Consider the following 23295-nt stretch of genomic DNA (forward strand, 5'->3'; position numbering starts at 1 on the left):
ACAACGCATCACTGGGGGACACCACCCGATGTCACAGGAAGGCCATAAAGATCATCAAAGACAACAACCACCCGAGCCACTGCCTGTTCACTCCGCTATCATCCAGAAGGCGAGATCAGTACAGGTGCATCAAAGCAGGGACCGAGAGACTGAAAAACAGCTTCTATCTCAAGGCCATCAGACTGTTAAACAGCCACCATTAACATTGAGTGGCTGCTGCCAACATACTGACTCAACTCCAGCTCACTTTAATAATGGAAATTGATGGGAATTTATCAAAAATGTATCACTAGCCACTTTAAACAATGCCACTTAATATAATGTATATGTATATACTGTACTCTATATCATCTACTGCATTGTGCCATCTTTATGTAATATATGTATCACTAGCCACTTTAAACTATGCCACTTTTATGTTTACATACCCTACATTACTCATCTCATATGTATATACTGAACTCGATACCATCTACTGCATCTTGCCTATGCTGTTCTGTACCATCACTTATTCATATATTTTCATGTACATATTCTTTATCCCTTTACACTTGTGTGTATAAGGTAGTTGTTGTGGAATTGTTAGGTTAGATTACTCGTTGGTTATTACTACATTGTCAGAACTAGAAGCACAAGCATTTCGCTACACTCACATTAACATCTGCTAACCATGTGTATGTGACAAATAACATTTGATTTGATTTGATTTAGATGAATTGGGATAAGGTTAGAATAATGGTTAGGGGAAGGGTAAGCTAAAATGCTATAATTTAACCTGATGCAACTTAAACACACAAGCTTTGGATTGCTAGACGGTCGCGATATACACCCTACCCATCCTCCGCAACCATCCTCCCTCCAGTTTCTTTTTCTTAAGTAACCTTCTGTCTTTATAATCAATACTAATTATTGGAGGTGAAAAGATTTAAGTAAAATACCAAACGTCTTTCCATTGAGTCCATAACTACAGAGTATGCCAACACTTGATTGGTTGTTTTGATTCACAAGACATGTGGAACAATGATTATAAACTCCACATTTACAGTGTCTGTGATTGTTAACTGATTAATCTCTCGTTAGAATTGATCTGAGTTAATTAAAGGGTATTTTCCTCTGAAAGATGACTTTCCTTCTCTCCAATTACTTTTTCTCACACTAATACAGGAACAGTATAGACTTGTTTGTGTTACCCATTTCAATGAAGTTTGAGGACAATTCCATCTATGATGATGTAACTATCTATAGAGGATGTGCCCAACCAATATATTCAAATGTAATACCGATCAGCTTTTCATTCATGAGTTTTATCCAAAGTAGGCATGTTAAAGGTTAGTTAGACTGCTCCACTCTAAACAGAAAATGTTGGTGGTTTCCTGTGATTACGTGATCAGTGTCTATCTGTCACGTAGAGGCCAGATGGTAGAGTGAAAGACGAGTGGTTGAGGAACAGGTCATGTGCTTTATTAAATAGATCATGGGCAGACAAGTGAGATGGGTGAAAATGTTGTAGTTAGTTTCATGACAAGTGTTGCAGCATGAGCAAAACAAGACTGCCGTTTTTGGGGTCTTAACTGGAAAAAACAGACTCTAAATGGTGTAGCTTACGTATATAATATATACTCTACTTTGTGACAAGTGTGTTGATACTGAGATATCTAAGCTATCTACTCTGTGAAGCCCAGCATTCAGCTCAGTCTGAAACTCAGCAGGTGAAAGAGATTGTGGGAAAGTATTTTTTTTATACACTTAATTAGTTATACATATATGCTGGTTTCTGGTGAAAAAGTTCAACACCCTGACAACTGTGCACCGAAGGAGGGGTTGTCAGTGTGAGCTGCAGAAACATCTGTTTTAGGAGGAGCCAAAGACAGTTCTTCACACTGACCATAATGCTAAAGATCAGGAATCAGGAAGTTAAAATGTATTGCACAATCTGAAAATTGTAGAAAAACACATCACATAAATACACAGAATGATAAATGAGGCACTCATGTTTTCTGACCAAATGTGATTAAAATTATATTTGGCATGGAATAATTTACAATACATGTTTTTATATAAAACATAAATTGGCACAATAATGCATGACCACAGTCCAAATGTAAAAGCATAGAACGGTTAGAGAACATTTTACTGACACATGATTTAAGTTACACTTACAATATACAGTACACTGACTCAGAGTACAAATTGGTGTACACTGGCTCAGAGCACAAAACTCTTCCTGGGGTCCACACAAAACATTGAAACGTACATTCAAACTGCATGAACACAGTTATTGTCAAAGCAAGATCTGAACTACACTTAATCACGTCTGCATTTTGTGAAAAGCAATAAGAGTAAAATGTCACCAAAGATCACTTTCTGAGTCAAAAGGCAAATCAAGATCTACCACTCAGAAATGTTTCAACAGAATTTGGTGGTTTCCAACGTAGCCTAATTGTCACGTTCTGACCTTAGTTCCGTTTTTATGTCTTTATTTTAGTTTGGTCAGGGCGTGAGTTGGGGTGGGCATTCTATGTTTTGTTCTGTATGTTATATTTCTATGTGTTTGGCCTAGTATGGTTCTCAACCAGAGGCAGGTGTCAGTCGTTGTCTCTGATTGGGAGCCATATTTAGGTAGCCTGTTTTCTATTGTGTTTTGTGGGTGATTGTTTCATGTGTTAGTACCAATCGGTACCAGTTCGATTTTCATTTATTCTCTTGTTCTTTTGTATTTTGTATTCATTCTCGATTAAATGATATTATGGATACGTACCACGCTGCATTTTGGTCCTTCCACCAACGAAAGCCATTACACTAATAGCCATTGTGCTGAGGAGTAGGTGGCTTTTTCTCACCAAACATCTACTTTTTATGTTCACAGCTACTATCCACTGGCAAGCTAAATAATGACCAGTTATAAAAAAATATACAGGGGTGGCACCTACATTTAAACAACAGAACAGACAATACTGAAAAGAAGCTTTGGCACAGCAGTAGTATAGTAAGTACACTAATTAATTGTATTAAAAGAGGTTCCATTTGTTTTAATAACCTATACATTTGGACAATGGGCACTTGAAAAGAGGGATCATCCTACTAATAACCCTAGGCATAGTTATTGAATTTGTCTGCATCAGTGAATCTCATCAAGCCCCCAAATCAACAAGAGACTGTGAGAATGACCAACAAAGGAAGTTTGAAATGATAACAGCACAATCGTTAAATGGGAATTTCCTCCAGTAACAACTGTGCCTCCATTAAGTTTTCCAGATGAATATTTACTATAATTTTGTCTCAACATCCACTGTAAGAGGTAACACCTTCTCTTGGATGTGAATTATCATGTTACCCTCTCAGTAACTTGCTGTTCTCTCTCTCCTTCATGCTGTGTCAACATCCTCGCTGGCAGCCATGTGATGTTACTGGAGTGTATAATAAACTAATGTTGAGGTTAGGGTTGTCTCTAAGCAGATCCAGTTCTGGTATACCTCTTCGCTCCTCCTAGACAGGGAGAGGGAAAGAGGTAGGGAGGGAAGGATTGAGAGGGACAAGGAAAGAGGGGCAGAGACGTGGGGAAGAAAACGTGTAGCAAAAAAGTTAAAGAAAAATTATGTGTTTCGTTATTAGATACTTTGTACCAGAGGAAGGAAACAAGACAGGTCTGATGCTCTCTTGTCTATTCTCATTGTTCTGCATTATGTACCTCAACAGTCAACACATCTAGAACCATTCCTAAATCTAGTGGGAGGAACCAAGAAGCCAAGCTTAAAAGTCCACTGACTTGACAAATACTATTAAAGAAACAGGTAAATCAAAGGCATTACTATACTGAACAATAATATGAATGCAACATGCAACAATTTCAAAGATTTTACTGAATTACAGTTCATAAAAGGACATCAATAATTGAAATTAATTCAATAGGCTCCGATCTATGGATTTCACATGACTGGGCAAGGGCACAGCAATGGGTAGGCCAGAGAGGGCATAGGTCCACCCACTTGGGAGCCAGGCCCAACCCTCCCACCCCTCCCAGATGACCTGCAGGTGAAGAAGCCTGATGTGGTGGTCCTGGCTGGTATGGTTACATGTGGTCTGCAGTTGTGAGGCCGGTTGAATGGGTAGGTGTGTCCAAACGTTTGACTGGTACTGTATGTACAATATGCAGTGTGGCTTCTCATTGTGCAACCCAAACATTTCATATGGGCAAAACTGGTTGCAGTGACATCAGGCCGGTTATCAAACTCAAGTGGTCTGTGCAACTCAATACCACATTAACTCACTGGCACAGAGCTAAAGCCTACAGTTGTAGCCATGAGGGCTGCAAAAGCTGCTGTATTACATCTCCTATGTTAATCAGCCTGTAGTATTATTACTAACCTGGTTTTCTGCTGGTTTAATGTGAGTTATCTCTGTATACTGGATGACATCTTGCTTTCTTTCAGCTGAATCTATAAAGGCAAATAAAATAAATGAAATATACAGTGTGGGTGGGAGTAACCGACAGATATGTACAAATGCTCACCCCCAAGACAGGTTCTACAAACACTAAGGACTCATGTTACTATGTTACTCATGTTACTAATACCTGTATGTGAGTGTCCGTTTCTCCTCTTCTTAAGATAGATTGCAAGTCCAACAAGGCCTGAAGCAACCAAAATGCAGATTATAGCAATAATAAGAGAACCTCGAGTTCTCTCATTACCATCTAAAGCACAGGTGTCAAACTCATTCCACGGGGGGCCGAGTGTCTGCGGGTTTTCGCTCCTCCCTTGTACTTGATTGATGAATTAACATCACTAATTAGTTAGGAACTCCCCACACCTGGTTGTCTAGGGCTTTATTGAAAGGAAAAACCAAAAACCTGCAGACACTAGGCCCTCCGTGGAATGAGTTTGACACCCCTGATCTAAAGTAAAAAGAGAGCAAACAATATTTTAATTTAAACATTAGGATTCAAAAAATTAGCTCTACCATACTTATTGCTTCATATACAAGTTGGTATTGTCTGGATATCAGCAATTTAACATTGCTACTGTACATGTTTTTACCTGCCACCTTGGAGGGATCACTCTCTATACAGGAATGTGGAACAACAGCTGTCTCCTTGCTGACTGGGTTGGCAGCAACACATCTGTAAGAGTCTCTGGTCTGTTCATCTACCTTGAGAGGTAGAGAGAGGGTGATGTTGAGGACAGGGCTGCTGGTCTGGTTGAGTTTCTCCTCTCCTCGGTACCAGGACAAGGTTACATCTCTCCCGTTCTCCACAGAACACACCACACTGCAGGAGCTGCTGTGATGGACTGTCACTTGAGGTTTGGACAGAACTGGAAGACAAATAATGAATACATGGGAATTGGTGAAATGGTACTTATCTTTGGAAAAGAGCAGTTGCTACTTCCATTTTTGGACTTATACATTAATGATTTGCAGCCATTGATTCTTGAAGAATATAACTTAAACAGTTGAAGTCAGAAGATTACATAAAGCTTAGCCAAATACATTTAAACTCAGTCTTTCACAATTCCTGAGATTTAATCCTAATAAAAATTACATGTCAGTGAGTTAGGTTTGTAGGCCTCCTTGCTCGCACATGCTTTTTCAGTTCTGCCCACACATTTTCTATAGGATTGAGGTCAGGGCTTTGTGATGGCCACTCCAATACCTTGACTTTGTTGTCCTTAAGCCATTTTGCCACAACTTTGGAAGTATGCTTGGGGTCATTGTCCATTTGGAAGACCCCCACAACATGATGCTGCCACCCCCGTGCTTCGCGGTTGGGATGGTGTTCTTTGGCTTGCAAGCTTCCCCTTTTTCCTCCAAACATAACAATGGTCAGTATGACCAAACAGTTCTATTTTTGTTTCATCAAATCAGAGGGCATTTCTCCAAAAAGTATGATCTTTGTCCCCATGAGCAGTTGCAAACCATTTTCTGGCTTTTTTTCTGGCGGTTTTAGAGCAGTGGCTTTTTCCTTGCTGAGCGGCCTTTCATGTTATGTCGATACAGGACTTGTTTTACTGTGGATATACAGTGGGGCAAAAAAGTATTTAGTCAGCCACCAATTGTGCAAGTTCTCCCACTTAAAAAGATGAGAGAGGCCTGTAATTTTCATCATAGGTACACTTCAACTATGACAGACAAAATGAGGAAAAGAAATCCAGAAAATCACATTGAAGGATTTTTAATGAATTTTTTAGCAAATTATGGTGTAAAATAAGTATTTGGTCACCTACAAACAAGCAAGATTTCTGGCTCTCACAGACCTGTAACTTCTTCTTTAAGAGGCTCCTTTGTCCTCCACTTGTTACCTGTATTAATGGCACCTGTTTCAACTTGTTATCAGTATCAAAGACACCTGTCCACAACTTCAAACAGTCACACTCCAAACTCTGCTATGGCCAAGACCAAAGAGCTGTCAAAGGACACTAGAAACAAAATTGTAGACCTGCACCAGGCTGGGAAGACTGAATCTGCAATAGGTAAGCAGCTTGGTTTGAAGAAATCAACTGTGGGAGCAATTATTAGGAAATGGAAGACATACAAGACCACTGATAATCTCCCTTGATCTGGGGCTCCACACAAGATCTCACCCCGTGGGGTCAAACTGATCACAAGAACGGTGAGCAAAAATCCCAGAACCACACGGGGGGACCTAGTGAATGACCTGCAGAGAGCTGGGACCAAAGTAACAAAGCCTACCATCAGTAACACACTACGCCGCCAGGGACTCAAATCCTGCAGTGACAGACGTGTCCCCCCTGCTTAAGCCAGTACATGTCCAGTCCCGTCTGAAGTTTGCTAGAGAGCATTTGGATGATCCAGAAGAAGATTGGGAGAATGTCATATGGTCAGATGAAACTAAAATATAACTTTTTGGTAAAAACTCAACTCGTCGTGTTTGGAGGACAAAGAATGCTGAGTTGCATCCAAAGAACACCATACCTACTGTGAAGCATGGGGGTGGAAACATCATGCTTTGGGGCTGTTTTTCTGCAAAGGGACCAGGACGACTGATCCGTGTAAAGGACAGAATGAATGGGGCCATGTATCGTGAGATTTTGAGTGAAAACCTCCTTCCATCAGCAAGGGCATTGAAGATGAAATGTGGCTGGGTCTTTCAGCATGACAATGATCCCAAACACACCGCCCGGGCAACGAAGGAGTGGCTTCGTAAGAAGCATTTCAAGGTCCTGGAGTGGCTTAGCCAGTCTCCAGATCTCAACCCCATTGAAAATCTTTGGAGGTAGTTGAAAGTCCGTGTTGCCCAGCAACAGCCCCAAAACATCACTGCTCTAGAGGACATCTACATGGAGGAATGGGCCAAAATACCAGCAACAGTGTGTGAAAACCTTGTGAAGACCTACAGAAAACGTTTGACCTCTGTCATTGCCAACAAAGGGTATATAACAAAGTATTGATATAAACTTTTGTTATTGATCAAATACTTATTTTCAAATTACAGGCCTCTCTCATCTTTTTAAGTGGGAGAACTTGCACAATTGGTGGCTGACTAAATACTTTTTTGCCCCACTGTAGATACTTTTGTACCTGTTTCCTCTAGCATTGTCACAAGGTCCTTTGCTGTTGTTCTGGGATTGATTTGCACTTTTGGCATCAACGTACCCATGGTGTTTATACCTGCGTACTATTGTTTGTAGAGATGAATGTGGTACCTTCAGGCATTTGGAAATTGCTCCCAAGGATGAACCAGACTTGTGGAGATCTCCATTTTTTTTTCTGAAGTCTTGGCTGATTATGATTTATGATTTTCCCATGATGTAAAGCAAAGAGGCACTGCGTTTGAAGGTAGGCTTTGAAATACATCCACAGGTACACCTCCAATTGGCTCAAATGTTGTCAATTAGCCTATCAGAAGCTTCTAAAGCAATGACATAATTTTCTGGAATGTTCCAAGCTGTTCAAATGCACAGTCAACTTAGTGTATGTAAACTTCTGATTCACTGGAATTGTGATACAGTGAAATAATCTTGCACAAAGTAGATATCCTTACCGACTTGCCAAAAACTATAGTTTGTTAACAAGAAATTTGTGGAGTGGTTGAAACACGAGTTTTAATGACACCAACCTAAGTGTATGTAAACTTCTGACTTCAACTGTAAATGCCTCATGAGCTTAGTCCCCGTCAGAAAACCCATCAGCTTGTTTTACTCCAGTGTTTGTAAACAAAGAAATTGTAAACAAACACTTTATAGTCTAAAAACATGGTTACAACTATAATTGTTATTTAATGGTTGATCAGTCCTTGCATGCACAGCTCTGTCTATGAATTTGAGTGGTTACATTTCTCCAGCCCCATCACTCAGCTTTTTCCCGAACCAATAAAGTGACCACTTTAGTATTGTTTCTACTGCTGATTTCTACTGCTGACACACACACACACACACACACACACACACACACACACACACACACACACACACACACACACACACACACACACACACACACTTACAGTACACAGTCAGCTGAAATATATGTGTCTTCTTCTCTTCATCTGCATTCTCCACAGTATAAACCCCAGAATCATCTATTTGTAGGTCTGTCAAAGTGAAGACTCCAGTAACATTGTTCCAGTGAAGGCGGTTTTCAAATCTCTTCTCAAGGTTGGTATTACTTTGTTTACCAGGGTACACGTGTGCAATATTGCCAAGGTGTCCATAAAGTAAACTGCCAGACTTCAACACCTTTTCTGGAAAAGAGAGAGACTTTCCCACGATGCCTTTCACCTGCCAAGTCTCAGGTTGGGCTGAATGCTGGGCTGAATGCTGGGCTGAATGCTGTGCTGAATGCTGGGCTGAATGCTGGGCTGAATGCTGGGCTGAATGCTGGGCTGAGCAGAGAACTGTGGAGAGAAAGAGAGACTTAATATCAACGCATTGATTTAAATAACATAGTTCTTCTCTAAATACATAGCAATGTAGCAAATTACAGTTTCTCGATTTCTTAAGAAAATGTGTCAAAACTGAATTAACTTTTTCTAAACAATTAACATGTAGACCCAAACTGAAACACGTCGGCCAAAATGACACATTTCAAATGCAGTATGTCTCAAAACATTAAACGCATGACATAAAGTCAACTACCTCCATCAAAACATACAACTTGTTATCTAATGAAAAGTTTTTTTAAAAGTTATTTCTAATGGCCCAATAAATACCAACTACAACTATCAATATACCCTAACATGGTTAACCATCTTTTATATTTCTGTGCCATTTGTTGATACTATAATTATAGTATGCACCAAAAAAGACAACTAAACATACAACAGCTTGGGCTGTATTCTTTCTTCCTAAATTAATTTGACCAAAGATGACCAATGCAGAAAGAATGTCACTCAAGCACATGAATATCCAGAAACAAAAGGCTTTATTTCACCTTTTTCCATGTTGTCCTTTACAATATTCAGTGATGCTGTACAGTATATACAGAGAATACAAATAAAATACACCAAGCTAACAAATCACTGCAAAAACAAAGAAATGTAAAAAAGGCCACACCAATACAGTATACACTACATTCAGTCTATTCATTCTTGTCAGTCAGGCCGCATGTTTTCATCAACATCACACTGAATGTTTTCCCTTGCAATGCAGCGAGGAAAACATCTCCTTGCATGGCACATCCACGCTTGGCAGTCCTCTGTAGTGATTGCCATACAACCGGCGGTCATTGTCTCTTGGAGGGACATCTGGTCATGTGGACGGTAATCATAAACTTTCCACCTCCACACATCTGAACCCCTCTACCTCTCCTTTGTTCTTGCCCTCGGCCTCTTACGAGGTCCATTCTTGCAAATAGCAACTCAGAGGTGAGTGACCTCTTTCATCCATGAATAAGGACTGATTGCTCAGTGAACAATTGTGTAAAGTGTGCACGCATGCAGAAGAAGTTCACATTCATGGGAGTAATTTGTATCGGCTGTCACCAAATGTTTTGCGTCTTTTGTAGTGAGTTGTGTTTACTGTTTTGCAAAAATGTGCTGAGCATTTGCATTTTGTGTGGAAGCAATGAATTATAGTGTTGTGCTTGAGTCGCCTTGGGTTGGGTTGATTAGAGAGGTTACCATTCCCCTGGGCATGGTGACGCAGGGGGGTCACGAGGAGAGAATCAGTCTCTTCCTCATTGACTCTCCTGCGTTTCCCGTGGTACTAGGCCTTCCCTGGTTAGCTCGTCATCACCCCCCCATTTCATGGCAACAAAGGGCTCTCACGGGGTGGTCGCGAGAGTGCTCAGGGAGGTGTTTAGGGGTTTCCTTCGGTGCTACTATGGTGGAAATTCCAGATCAGGTCTCCACCTTGAGCATTCCCCCCGAATATGCCGATTTGGCTCTTGCCTTCTCTAAAAAGAAGGCGACTCAATTACCACCCTATCGACGGGGGGATTGTGTGATAAATCTCCTGGTAGACGTCGCACTTCCCAGGAGTCACGTGTATCCCCTGTCACAGGTGGAAACATATGGAACACAGTTGGAAACATACAGTGGGGAGAACAAGTATTTGATACACTGCAGATTTTGCAGGTTTTCCTACTTACAAAGCATGTAGAGGTCTGTAATTTTTATCATAGTTACACTTCAACTGTGAGAGACGGAATCTAAAACAAAAATCCAGAAAATCACATTGCATGATTTTAAGTAATTCCTTTGCATTTTATTGCATGACATAAGTATTTGATACATCAGAAAAGCAGAACTTAATATTTGGTACAGAAACCTTTGTTTGCAATTACAGAGATCATATGTTTCCTGTAGTTCTTGACCAGGTTTGCACACACTGCAGCAGGGATTTTGGCCCACTCCTCCATACAGACCTTCTCCAGATCCTTCAGGTTTCGGGGCTGTCGCTGGGCAATACGGAACTTCAGCTCCCTCCAAAGATTTTCTATTGGGTTCAGGTCTGGAGACTGGCTAGACCACTCCAGGACCTTGAGATGCTTCTTACGGAGCCACTCCTTAGTTGCCCTGGCTGTGTGTTTCGGGTCGTTGTCATGCTGGAAGACCCAGCCACGACCCATCTTCAATGCTCTTACTGAGGGAAGGAGGTTGTTGGCCAAGATCTCGCGATACATGGCCCCATCCATCCTCCCCTCAATACGGTGCAGTCGTCCTGTCCCCTTTGCAGAAAAGCAGCCCAAAAGAATGATGTTTCCACCTCCATGCTTCACGTTTGGGATGGGTTCTTGGGGTTGTACTCATCCTTCTTCTTCCTCCAAACACAGCGAGTGGAGTTTAGACCAAAAAGTTATATTTTTGTCTCATCAGACCACATTCCTCCTCTGGATCATCCAGATGGTCATTGGCAAACTTCTGATGGGCCTGGACATGCGCTGGCTTGAGCAGGGGGACCTTGCGTGCGCTGCAGGATTTTAATGCATGACGGAGTAGTGTGTTACTAATGGTTCTTTGAGACTGTGGTCCCAGCTCTCTTCAGGTCATTGACCAGGTCCTGCCGTGTAGTTCTGGGCTGATCCCTCACCTTCCTCATGATCATTGATGCCCCACGAGGTGATATCTTGCATGGAGCCCCAGACCGAGGGTGATTGACCATCATCTTGAACTTCTTCCATTTTCCAATAATTGCGCCAACAGTTGTTGCCTTCTCACCAAGCTGCTTGCCTATTGTCCTGTAGCCCATCCCAGCCTTGTGCAGGTCTACAATTTTATCCCTGATGTCCTTACACAGCTCTCTGGTCTTGGCCATTGTGGAGAGGTTGGAGTCTGTTTGATTGAGCGTGTGGACAGGTGTCTTTTATACAGGTAACGAGTTCAAACAGGTGCAGCTAATATAGGTAATGAGTGGAGAACAGGAGGGCTTCTTAAAGAAAAACTAACAGGTCTGTGAGAGCCGGAATTCTTACTGGTTGGTAGGTGATCAAATACTTATGTCATGCAATAAAATGCAAATTAATTACTTAAAAATCATACAATGTGATTTTCTGGATTTTTGTTTTAGATTCTGTCTCTCACAATAAAGTGTACCTATGATAAAAATTACAGACCTCTACATGCTTTGTAAGTAGGAAAACCTGCAAAATCGGAAGTGTATCAAATACTTGTTCTCCCCACTGATGTCACCGAATCCCTACGTCAGGGGTACATTTGGTCCTCCACTTCAACCGCCTCCTCAAGTTTATTTTTTGTGAAGAAGAAGGAGGGAGGTCTGCGCCCATGAAATGACTACCGAGGCCTAAACAGATCACTGTGAGGTACAGTTATCCGCTACCTCTTATCTCCACTGCGATTGAGTCAATGCACTGGGGCACGCTTCTTCACCAAATTAGATCTCAGGAGCGCTTAACACCTGGGGCGTATTCGGGAGGGAGACGAGTGGAAGACGGCGTTCAGTACCAACTCAGGGCACTATGAGAACCTCGTCATAACGTACGGGTTGATGAATGCTCCAACAGTCTTCCAAGCCTTTGTAGATGAGATTTTCAGGGTCCTGCACGGGCAGGGTGTAGTGGTGTATATTGATGACATTCTGATATACTCCGCTACACGCGTCGAGCATGTGTCCCTGGTGCGCAGGGTGCTTGGTCGACTGTTGGAGCATGACCTGTACGTCAAGGCTGAGAAATGCCTGTTCTTCCAACAGTCCGTCTCCTTCCTAGGGTGCCGCATTTCCACCTCGGGGTTGGAGATGGAGAGTGACCGCATTTCAGCCTTGCGTATTTGGCCGACTTCCACCACGGTAAAGGAGGTGTAGCGATTTCTAGGGTTTGCCAATTACTACCGGAGGTTTATCCGGGGTTTTGGTCAGGTAGCGGCTCCCATTACCTCACTGATGAAGGGGGGACCGGTACGTTTGCAGTGGTCGGCTGAGGCGGACAGGGCTTTTGGTTACCCGAGGGCTCTATTTACCTCGGCTCCCGTGCTGGTCCATCCGGATCCCTCTTTGGCGTTCATAGTCGAGGTGGACGCGTCCGAGGCTGGGATTGGAACCGTGCTCTCTTAGCGCTCGAGTACGCCACCGAAGCTCCGCCCCTGTGCCTTCTTCTTGAAGAAGCTCAGCCCGGCGGAGTGATACTATGACGTGGGGGACCGGGAGCTGTTGGCTGTCGTCAAGGCTTTGAAGGCGTGGAGACATTGGCTTGAGGGGCCTAAACACCCTTTTCTCAACTGGACTGATCACCGCAATCTAGAGTACATTAGGGCAGCGAGGATACTGAACCCTCGCCAGGCCAGGTGGGCCATGTTTTTCACCCGTTTTGTTTTCACCCTTTCGTACAGACCAGGTTCCCAGAACGTGAAGGCAGACGCACTGTCCCGGCTGCATGACACAGTGGAGCATCCCATGGATCCCACCCCCATACTCCCGGCCTCCTGCCTGGTGTCACCGGTAGTGTGGGAGCTGGACGCGGACATTGAGCAGACGTTACGTGCAGAGCCCACTCCTCTCCAGTGTCCCGCTGGGCACCTGTACGTTCCGTCTGCTGTTCATGACCGGCTGATCTAATGGGCCCACACGTCATCTTCCTATGGTCATCCATGCATTGGTCGGACGGTGCGCTGTCTGAGTTGGAAGTACTGGTGGCCCACTTTGGCAAAGGACATGATGGTTTATGTATGGATTCACAACGAGTGTAGCTTTAATTTGGTATCTTACATGTGTGATTTAATGAAAGTTTGATTTTTATATCATTTTATTTGAATATGGCGCGCTGTATTTTCCCTGGCTATTGGCCAGTGGGACGATTGCGTCCCACCTGCCCCAGAGAAGTTAAAATGGTGTAAAATACTTGCATGTCTGAGGAATTTTAATTATGAGATTTCTGTTGTTTTGAATCTGGCGCCCTGCACTTTCACTGGCTGTTTTCATATCAATCACATTAACGGGATCTCAGCCGTAAGAAGTTAACCTGTCTGGACTGGGGTGCCGCTAGCGGCACACCCCCCCCACCCCTACTGAAAAGGCAGAGCCGCGAAATTCAAAAAAAATATTTTTTTTAAATATTTAACTTTCACACATTAAAGTCCAATACAGCTAATGAAAGACACAGATCTTGTGAATCCAGCCAACATGTCCGATTTTTAAAATGTTTTACAGGGAAGACACAATATGTAAAGATGTAAATCTATTAGCTAAAAACACATTAGCATAATCCACCATCTTTACTTTGTCCACCAACAACAGTAGCTATCACCAATTCGGCTAAACTAAGATATTTATAGCCCCTAACCAAGAAAAAAACTTGTCTGATAACATATTTATGGTATAGGATAGGTTTTGTTAGAAAAATGTGCATATTTCAGGTAGATGGCATAGTTTACAATTGCACCCACCGTCACAAATGGACTAGAATAATTACAATGAGCAACGTGTTTACCTAACTACTAATCATCAAACATTTCGTAAAAATACACAGCATACACTAATCGAAAGACACAGATCCTGTGAATACAGACAATATTTCAGATTTTCTAAGTGTCTTACAGCGAAAACACAATACATCGTTATATTAGCATAGCACATGTGCAAACATTACCCCAGCATTGATTCTAGCCAAAGAGAGCAATAACGTAAACATCGCCAAAATATATAAATTTTTTCACTAACCTTCTCAGAATTCTTCAGATGACACTCCTGTAACATCACATTACAACATACATATACAGTTTGTTCGAAAATGTGCATATTTAGCCACCAAAATCATGGTTAGACAATGAGAAAAGTAGCCCAGCTGGTCAGAAAATGTTCGTGCGCAGACAGTGATCTAGTCGTATACATAAATACTCATAAACGTGACAAAAAAATATAGGGTGGACAGCGATTGATAGACAATTTAATTCTTAATACAATCGCGGAATTACATTTTTTAAATTATCCTTACTTTTCAATACAATTTGCGCCAAGCGAAGCTAAGTCAAAAAAAATGGCGTCCTAAGCCACAAAATTTTTTCGACAGAAACACGATTTATCATAATAAATTGTTCCTACTTTGAGCTGTTCTTCCATCAGAATCTTGGGCAAAGCATCGTTTCTTGGGTCTAATCGTCTTTTGGTGGAAAGCTGTCCTCTTGCCATGTGGAAATGCCAACTGCGTTCGGCATGAACTGGAAGCGTGCCCAGAGATTCACAGTGTCTCAGAAATAAATGTCCCAAAATCGCACTAAACGGATATAAATTGCTATAAAACGCTTTAAATTAACTACCTTATGATGTTTTTAACTCCTATAACGAGTTGAAATATGACCGGAGAAATATAACTGGCTCCACTAATGCTTGGAAAAACAGTGGGTCGGTATCCTCCGCGCGCATGACGCACCAAGAAAAGAGTTCCTACATACAGGGTTTTTTCATTTATAGTGCCTGTGATTGCGCAATCGACACCATTCAAATCGGCATCACGTAAAGGCATCCAGGGGAAGACGTAAGCAGTGTCCGTATACTCATAGGAATAACAGTGGCCTTAAAACTGACTCCAGAACAGGGGCCAAAATTTCTGAAATCTGACTCCATGTCAGGGAAATTGCTGTAGAATGAGTTCTGTTCCACTTAGAGACAAAATTTCAACGCCTATAGAAACTATAGACTGTTTTCTATCCAATAATAATAATAATATGCATATTGTACGATCAAGAATTTTGTAGGAAGCCGTTTCAAAAATTACACGATTACCATAAATAGTGACAACAGCACCCCCTAGCCTTAACAGTTTTCAACCTAACTGCAGTGTCCAATTTACAGTAGCTATCACGGCAAACTTTTATCACGGCAACTCCTAGCAAACTTGATGCCACATTTAGTGATGTAATTCTTCACTGGATCAGTCTGAAACTTTGCACACACACTGCTGGCATGTTGAAGACAACATCTAAATTACACATAGAGTCATATCTCAATGTATGACCTTGCATGGTTTTTTGATTGTATTATATTTTACCAGATCTAATGTGTTACATTCTCCTACATTACTTTCACATTTCCACAAACTTCAAAGTGTTTATTTGGTAACAAGAAATGGTAACAAGAATATGCATATCCTTGCTTCAGGTCCTGAGCTATAGGCAGTTAGATTTGGGTATTCCATTGCAGGAGAAAATCGATCCTTAGCAACATGCCTATGCATTTTGCATTTAGGCTGTATAAATATACATTTCCAATAACAATTACTTAGAATTAAACAATAATGACACAAAAAAATGCTTTATTTTTCTCTACCGTGCCTTTGAATTAACTTTAAGAAACACGAGTTTGGCCAGTCTTTGGTTTGAGTATCACGTGGTGAGCTATGCATGCGGTTTGTTAATTTAGCATAGCAGATGCTCTTATATTCCCATGACCAAAGTCAACACAAATCTATTTTGTAACAACAATATCATGGAATAAAATAAGTTATTAGATAGTTTCCAGAGTGTAATACAAGTGCATACACTGTAGGCCTACCTGATGATAGGTAGGATCTGATCTGTGTTAAAACACATTTATTTTCCTCAAATTCGACGATTAGATACTTCAGATGTAACTGGTTCCTTTTTACACTGTTAGCACTGTTCCTAATCCTCTTTTTAACAGCCTGTATTGAAATCACAACCTCTCTGGTGCTGCAGCAGGCGCTCATTCATTGTCTTGCTCTGGTGTGATATTGAAAGATTCTGCTTGTCTCCAGTCATGTAAAATGAAGTAGAATTGCATAAAATGTGTTTATAAAAGGCAATTTCTTCTCAGAATTCAAATAAGATGATAGATTCATGCAGTGCTTTTATTATAATGGAGATCTTTTCCCCCCTACTGTTGTCCGCGGTGGAATGTGAATCCACGACCGTCTGACAACTTTGGCATGTAGGATAATGCTTACAAAATGAAGAACAGTTTCTAAAACGACATATCTAAAGGCTCTGGTCTGTCCATGGATTGAGGGTAAACGGTAAGCATGTTCTCTGCTATCCACTTTGTTTCATTTTGGGTACAGAGGAGGGTCAATTGTCTTTTTTCAAGCGGTCAGGGAGTGTAAAAATATATGTTACTGAAGGGTCATCCATTTTCATTTCAGAGAGGTCCGATGTTCTCCAGGTATCCCTCATTATAAATAACTTACAGTCCCTTAATAGTTCACAAGCACCTCAGTCAAGGAACTGAAGATAGATCTGACAGACAAAACCAAAACCTGAAAACCCACATTGTTTCCTTCTCACACTGCATCCTAAATACTTTGAGGGCTTGTTTCCCAGACACATATTAGGCCTAGTCCTGAACTAAAATACTATTTTAATGGAGATTCTACGTTGTGCATACTTTTTAGTCCAGGGCTTAATCTGTTTTCCAGGAAACAGGCGCTGAAAATTTGAGAAACGGGGTTCTTCATTTTGTTGATGGACCTGGGCTCATTGTCATTCAATGATACAACACCATGACCAACTCTAGTTCTTGTCATACAAATCATAAACACAGTTGTTCATGTTACAGTTTCAGAAAAGGTAGGTTGTTAAAGAGCAGCGCTTTAGGCAAGTTGGACAAACATCTAATGCAGTGAGTTGATAAAATCTTGTTACCAAGAGGAAATGCTCTCTCTTCTCCATCCTGAACACAGAGGGGAATGACGTGTGTGAGCTCACGTTCAAGCCCAACATTCAAATAAGAGGCACATTGGTTGCAGTCAGATCACTAGTCTCAGAGAAATAGATAGTCACCTTGAGTTTCTCACGTTGATCAACTTCGCTTTCTCTATGAGATACAACAGAGAGTTTGTCTGCACAATTTTTTTTCACACAACTGTTGTTAGGTGTAGAGATCAACGCCTGTGATCATAGCCACGCGAAATAGGGGTGAAAGATGAAAAAGGAGGAAAAAACCTAACAAAAAACAGCGCCCAGCCCCCACCATCATACTGCTTTCTGCGGCTATACTTGTCTAATTGCTTTTGCACATAAAATCTCCCTACAACCTTATCAAATGGGTAAATTCCTCCTTTTTATATCAGTTGTGTAACTTGAGGGTGTACGCTACATCTGGAACAACAGTAGAAGTCCCATAAAATTGTATAAAGCAACAGGTAGCCTAGTGTGCAGATATAGTAATTCAATTTTGGAACATAACTAATAACACTAATAAGCCTACATGTACAGCTTATCTATATATATACACTGTATATATATATGACGTTTCTGTATAACATGGAAAAATGTCTAAAGGTGTCACAAATGAGTTTAAACACAGCTGTCTCTAGTCTCCAGTTTCGACAACCACAGTCACATAAATCAAGGGACACATACCGAAGAGATGCAGTAGCGTCACCTTCAGTTTTTTTCTTTGAGAAAACAGCATTGTAGCCTACAGTCCATACAATCATCCAACTGGTTCCACTAAATCATCTACAAATAACATGACATAGTATGAGATACTCGACAAGAGCGCCCAGACATTGAGTTTGTTAGTTGAAGCTGTCCCAGGGGCCGGGTGGGCGGAGTTTGAAACAACTACCACTCCATCTACAGCTGTATTTGCTTTTCACACACAACACAGAAAAGAGGAGGGGCACGAGGGAGATATTATCCTGTTATCTGAGCAGCAGCCTTGGTGGTGTACCCAGGAGTCTTTGCATTGTTTTTTTTAATATGATGAAACCGCATCAAAGGTAACACCTGTTAATTTGTCTCTCAAAAGACTGTTATAGATGAACTTATCCTGTGTGCATTCTTTCTAGCCCAGATAATTTTTGAATGTTGAGTGATGGTGGATGAGCATTCCATTTTGAGGCAGAGAACAGAGAGAGAGAGAAGGGGGAGAGCGAGAGAAGGGGGAGAGCGAGAGAAGGGGGAGAGAGAGAGGGGGAGAGCGAGAGAGGGGAGAGAGAGGGGAGGAGAGAGAGAAAACAGCCAGGATCACACTCTAATCATTCTTAATTTAACCTTTTTCTTTTTTTATTACATCAAATAAAAAATAAAATCACATGCACATATTTAGAAGATATTATTGCGGGTGTAGGGATGTGCATTTATTTAAAGGATATTGTATGTTTTTGAAGGATTCACCATCCTGCTTTGTGAACAATTTGACCAGGTGACACAATAATGATCGATTTGAACAGGGCGTAATGTGTTTTGTGTCTGTGAGTGAAGACAGTCAGCTGTCTATTTTGATCCACATTGGGTGAACCGTTTAGGAATTTCAGCACTTCTTGTACATAGTTCCCCTAATTTACGGGACCAAAAGTATTGTCACATTTCTACAATTGTTAGTTTGAAAATGTGTTGTAGGTTGTGTAGATCAGTGATTTTTTTTTTTTAATTAAGGCGGCAAAATTTGAAAACTGCGCAAGGGTTTGTTGGGTTGCTAGATCGAAAGGTTTCTAGATCGAATCCAAGAGCTGACAAGGTTAAAAATCAGTTGTTCTGCCCCTGAACAAGGCAGTTGACCCACTGTTCCTAGGCCGTCATTGTCAATAAGAATTTGTTCTTAACTGACTTGCACAGATAAATAAAGGTAAAAAAAAAAAATAACAACAATTTAGTAGACTTGAGATATGTAGATTTAACATGAACTTAAGCCCCCCAATTGTACGAAAGTGACATTTTTGTCAATTTATCCTTGTCTGAATCAGAGCCTGTAAAAACTAAAACTACCTAACCCAACACCTAAAGCTAATAATAACAAATTAAAATCAGTTACTGTACACTGTACACTCAATAGTAACAATATACTTACTTTTTAGCACTTTGAGATTGTTTTTAATTGAAAGCAGGTTAAGAAACTAAATGTATTATTATTGATTACTGTTACTCTGAAATAACATGCATGTCAAGCAAATATGTTTACCTAGATAAGCTTTGTCACAGACACGTTCATTTATTCTTCAGTTCCTCACAGCTCGTTAAATACCTTCTTATATCACCTGAACTGACACATTTGTGAAGGTTAGCTGGACAGACATGTTTCACCTGCATTCTGATTGGTTTTCTCAACTTTTGTGACGTTAGTATAGGGATATTGTATAGTATATTTTTTTCCCTATTCATTTAAATCTTGAACCTTTAAAATCTTGAATCTTGAAATTATTACCACCATCATTTTGACATCCAAGGCAGTCATTCACATACAGGATAGTTGGTAAATACTAGGATACATTTAATGCAACATGGATATGTTGCCAGTAAACCGTTTTTATATTGACTCATTACAACATCTCTAGAAAAACACATTTATGAAAAAAATATTACCAATTAGAGATACATATTGTATTTATTTATCCTTTAAACAGACCCTTGAGGTTAGAAACCTATTTTGAGAGGGTTATGTTAGCTAGTTAAAACATTTAGCAGTTGTCAGTTCATTCAGATGTTCTAATGGCACGAAAGAAGTCTCTTTTCTTGTTCTACGGGAGTGTTTTTAACCAGAACAAGAACAGTTCACCACGTTCAGACACTCAACTATGACACTATGATAACTGCAACACCCTCATAACCCACAGGTTCTTTCTTCTCACGCTTTAACAGTGTCATTATTGAGACATTCACAGCATTCTCAACCATCTTCCCCATCTCATTTACTGTTCTGACCACATTGACACTTTTACGTGAAGCCCACTGCCTGTTTCCTCAACCACTTGTCTATCGCTCTGCTATCTAGCTTCTCTATGTGACAGACATTTACTTTTAAAGAACAACAGTTTGATACCATGAAATGCATCTTAAATACTTGCCATACTTTGAATTTGATCCAAAGGGTTCTTCATTTTGTTGGTGGACCCAACAACATTGGGTCCACCAATGGTGGACTTTAAATGGAACACTAGTCACTTTAATAATGTTTACATACTGTTTTACTCATTTCATATGTATATACTGTATTTTACTGTATTTTAGTCAATGCCACTCAGGCAATGCTTGTCACAATATTTATATATTTCTTAATTCCATTCTTTTACTTTTAGATTTGTGTGTATTGTTCTGAATTGTTAGATACTACTGCACTGTTGGAGCTAGGAACACAAGCATTTCACTGCACCTGCAATAACATCTGCTAAATATATGTATGTGTCCAATACATTTTATTTGATGTACAGTACATTTATATGTGGATGACACTGTTCTCTATTCAAGTGGCAGCAGTTTGACTTTGGCTTTTGAAAAAGCTCAAACAGCTTTTAACATCCTTCAACAGAATCAGTATGATGTGAAGCTTCTTCTGAATTCCTCTAAAACAAAATACATGTCCAATACTAAACACTCTGAAAACCGTGTCATTACTTCTTTGGAAGGACATTCCAAACAGCAAGTGAAGCTGAGTTTCCATAATCATGTTGAGAACCTGGTAAAGACGATCAAGTTGAGAATAGTTTTAATTTACCGGCATAAGGGTTGTTTTTCTTTGGAGGCCAGAAAAGAGCTGGTACTGTGTACATTCCTGTCTGTCTTGGACTATAGTGATATAATTTATTAACAGACCTCAAGCACAACTCTGAAGGCAATTGATTTCGTGTATCATGCAGCTCTTAGGTTTATTAGCAACCCAAAGTATCTGACACATCACTGTGATCTCTATAGTGCTGTTGGCTGTTCGTCGTTGACTCTACTACGCTTACACATTGTTATACTATGATATGAAGGGCATTTTGGGAAAACTGCGACTTTATCGCTGTTCTTCTTTGATAAGGTCAGAAAATAAACAACAGTTACGGTCTCACTACTTACTTTTAACGGTTACTAAAATCAGAATGGATCATAGCAGAATGTATTTTAGCAACGAATTCCCATGTTTATGTAATTCTGTCCAGAACAGCATGAATCTCCAGGATATTGTTTCCTTGGAGTTTGAATGTTTGGTTGACTCACATGTCACTAAGGAATGTGATTGTCATTCGGACTTGATGCTGTTGTACATATGATATATTTTTTATCTAAGACGATTGTATGTTTCTGTAATTGAAATGTATGTCTATCTATGTAAATGTTAATTTTTTATGGTGTGTCTATGTCTCTAAGTTGTTATAGTATGTCTGATATTTGTATCAAACATTACTCCCCCCTGCTGCTATCTCTGTTGGACAAGGTCTCTTTTGAAAAATGTATTTTATCTCAATGAGACTAACCTGGATAAACAAAGGCTAAATAAAACATCATAATAATTCTCCTTCAATGATACATATTGGGGGCGTTTCCTAACCCAATGTTCCTGTTACAGTGTCAGAAAAAGTTCAAGAGGAAGTACGAGCTCTGACAGTTGGCCAATATTCAAAACAGAGGCAAATTTTGGGTACCAAGTGGTGCAGCAGTCTATGGCATAGGATCATAGTGCCAGAGATGTCACGATCCTTGACCGCTGGCTACGTCCCTTCCGTCTTCAAGAGAGCGAGAGTTGCACCCCTTCTGAAAAAACCTACACTCGATCCCTCTGATGTCAACAACTACAGACCAGTATCCCTTCTTTCTTTTCTCTCCAAAACTCTTGAACGTGCCGTCCTTGGCCAGCTCTCCTGCTATCTCTCTCAGAATGACCTTCTTGATCCAAATCAGTCAGGTTTCAAGACTAGTCATTCAACTGAGACTGCTCTTCTCTGTGTCACGGAGGCGCTCCGCACTGCTAAAGCTAACTCTCTCTCCTCTGCTCTCATCCTTCTAGACCTATCGGCTGCCTTTGATACTGTGAACCATCAGATCCTCCTCTCCACCCTCTCCGAGCTGGGCATCTCCGGCGCGGCCCACGCTTGGATTGCGTCCTACCTGACAGGTCGCTCCTACCAGGTGGCGTGGCGAGAATCTGTCTCCGCACCACGTGCTCTCACCACTGGTGTCCCCCAGGGCTCTGTTCTAGGCCCTCTCCTATTCTCGCTATACACCAAGTCACTTGGCTCTGTCATATCCTCACATGGTCTCTCCTATCATTGCTATGCAGACGACACACAATTAATCTTCTCCTTTCCCCCCTCTGATAACCAGGTGGTGAATCGCATCTCTGCATGTCTGGCAGACATATCAGTGTGGATGACGGATCACCACCTCAAGCTGAACCTCGGCAAGACGGAGCTGCTCTTCCTCCCGGGGAAGGACTGCCCGTTCCATGATCTCGCCATCACGGTTGACAACTCCATTGTGTCCTCCTCCCAGAGTGCTAAGAACCTTGGCGTGATCCTGGACAACACCCTGTCGTTCTCAACTAACATCAAGGCGGTGACCCGTTCCTGTAGGTTCATGCTCTACAACATTCGCAGAGTACGACCCTGCCGCAGGAAGCGGCGCAGGTCCTAATCCAGGCACTTGTCATCTCCCGTCTGGATTACTGCAACTCGCTGTTGGCTGGGCTCCCTGCCTGTGCCATTAAACCCCTACAACTCATCCAGAACGCCGCA

The 23295-nt window shown here is 41.1% G+C and overlaps 1 protein-coding gene and 1 long non-coding RNA gene across 2 annotated transcripts; both read right to left on the minus strand.

Annotated features, from left to right (window-relative positions):
* Positions 1 to 1439: 1439 nt before the first annotated feature.
* LOC129855889 (uncharacterized) lies at positions 1440 to 4689 on the minus strand. Its single transcript, XR_008759570.1, has 3 exons — positions 4574 to 4689; positions 4366 to 4436; positions 1440 to 3486 (listed from the first exon to the last, which is right to left on the minus strand). It is a non-coding gene; the product is annotated as an uncharacterized LOC129855889 (long non-coding RNA).
* Positions 4687 to 18365, minus strand: LOC129856136 (uncharacterized). Its single transcript, XM_055924240.1, has 4 exons — positions 18224 to 18365; positions 8462 to 8851; positions 5027 to 5312; positions 4687 to 4693 (listed from the first exon to the last, which is right to left on the minus strand). The coding sequence occupies exons 1-4, from the start codon at positions 18273 to 18275 to the stop codon at positions 4687 to 4689; spliced, it is 735 nt and encodes a 244-aa protein (XP_055780215.1). The 5' UTR covers positions 18276 to 18365.
* Between the last annotated feature and the right edge of the window lie 4930 nt (positions 18366 to 23295).

Source organism: Salvelinus fontinalis, chromosome 5 (assembly GCF_029448725.1).
Source record: "Salvelinus fontinalis isolate EN_2023a chromosome 5, ASM2944872v1, whole genome shotgun sequence".
Taxonomy (NCBI): Eukaryota; Metazoa; Chordata; class Actinopteri; order Salmoniformes; family Salmonidae; genus Salvelinus; species Salvelinus fontinalis.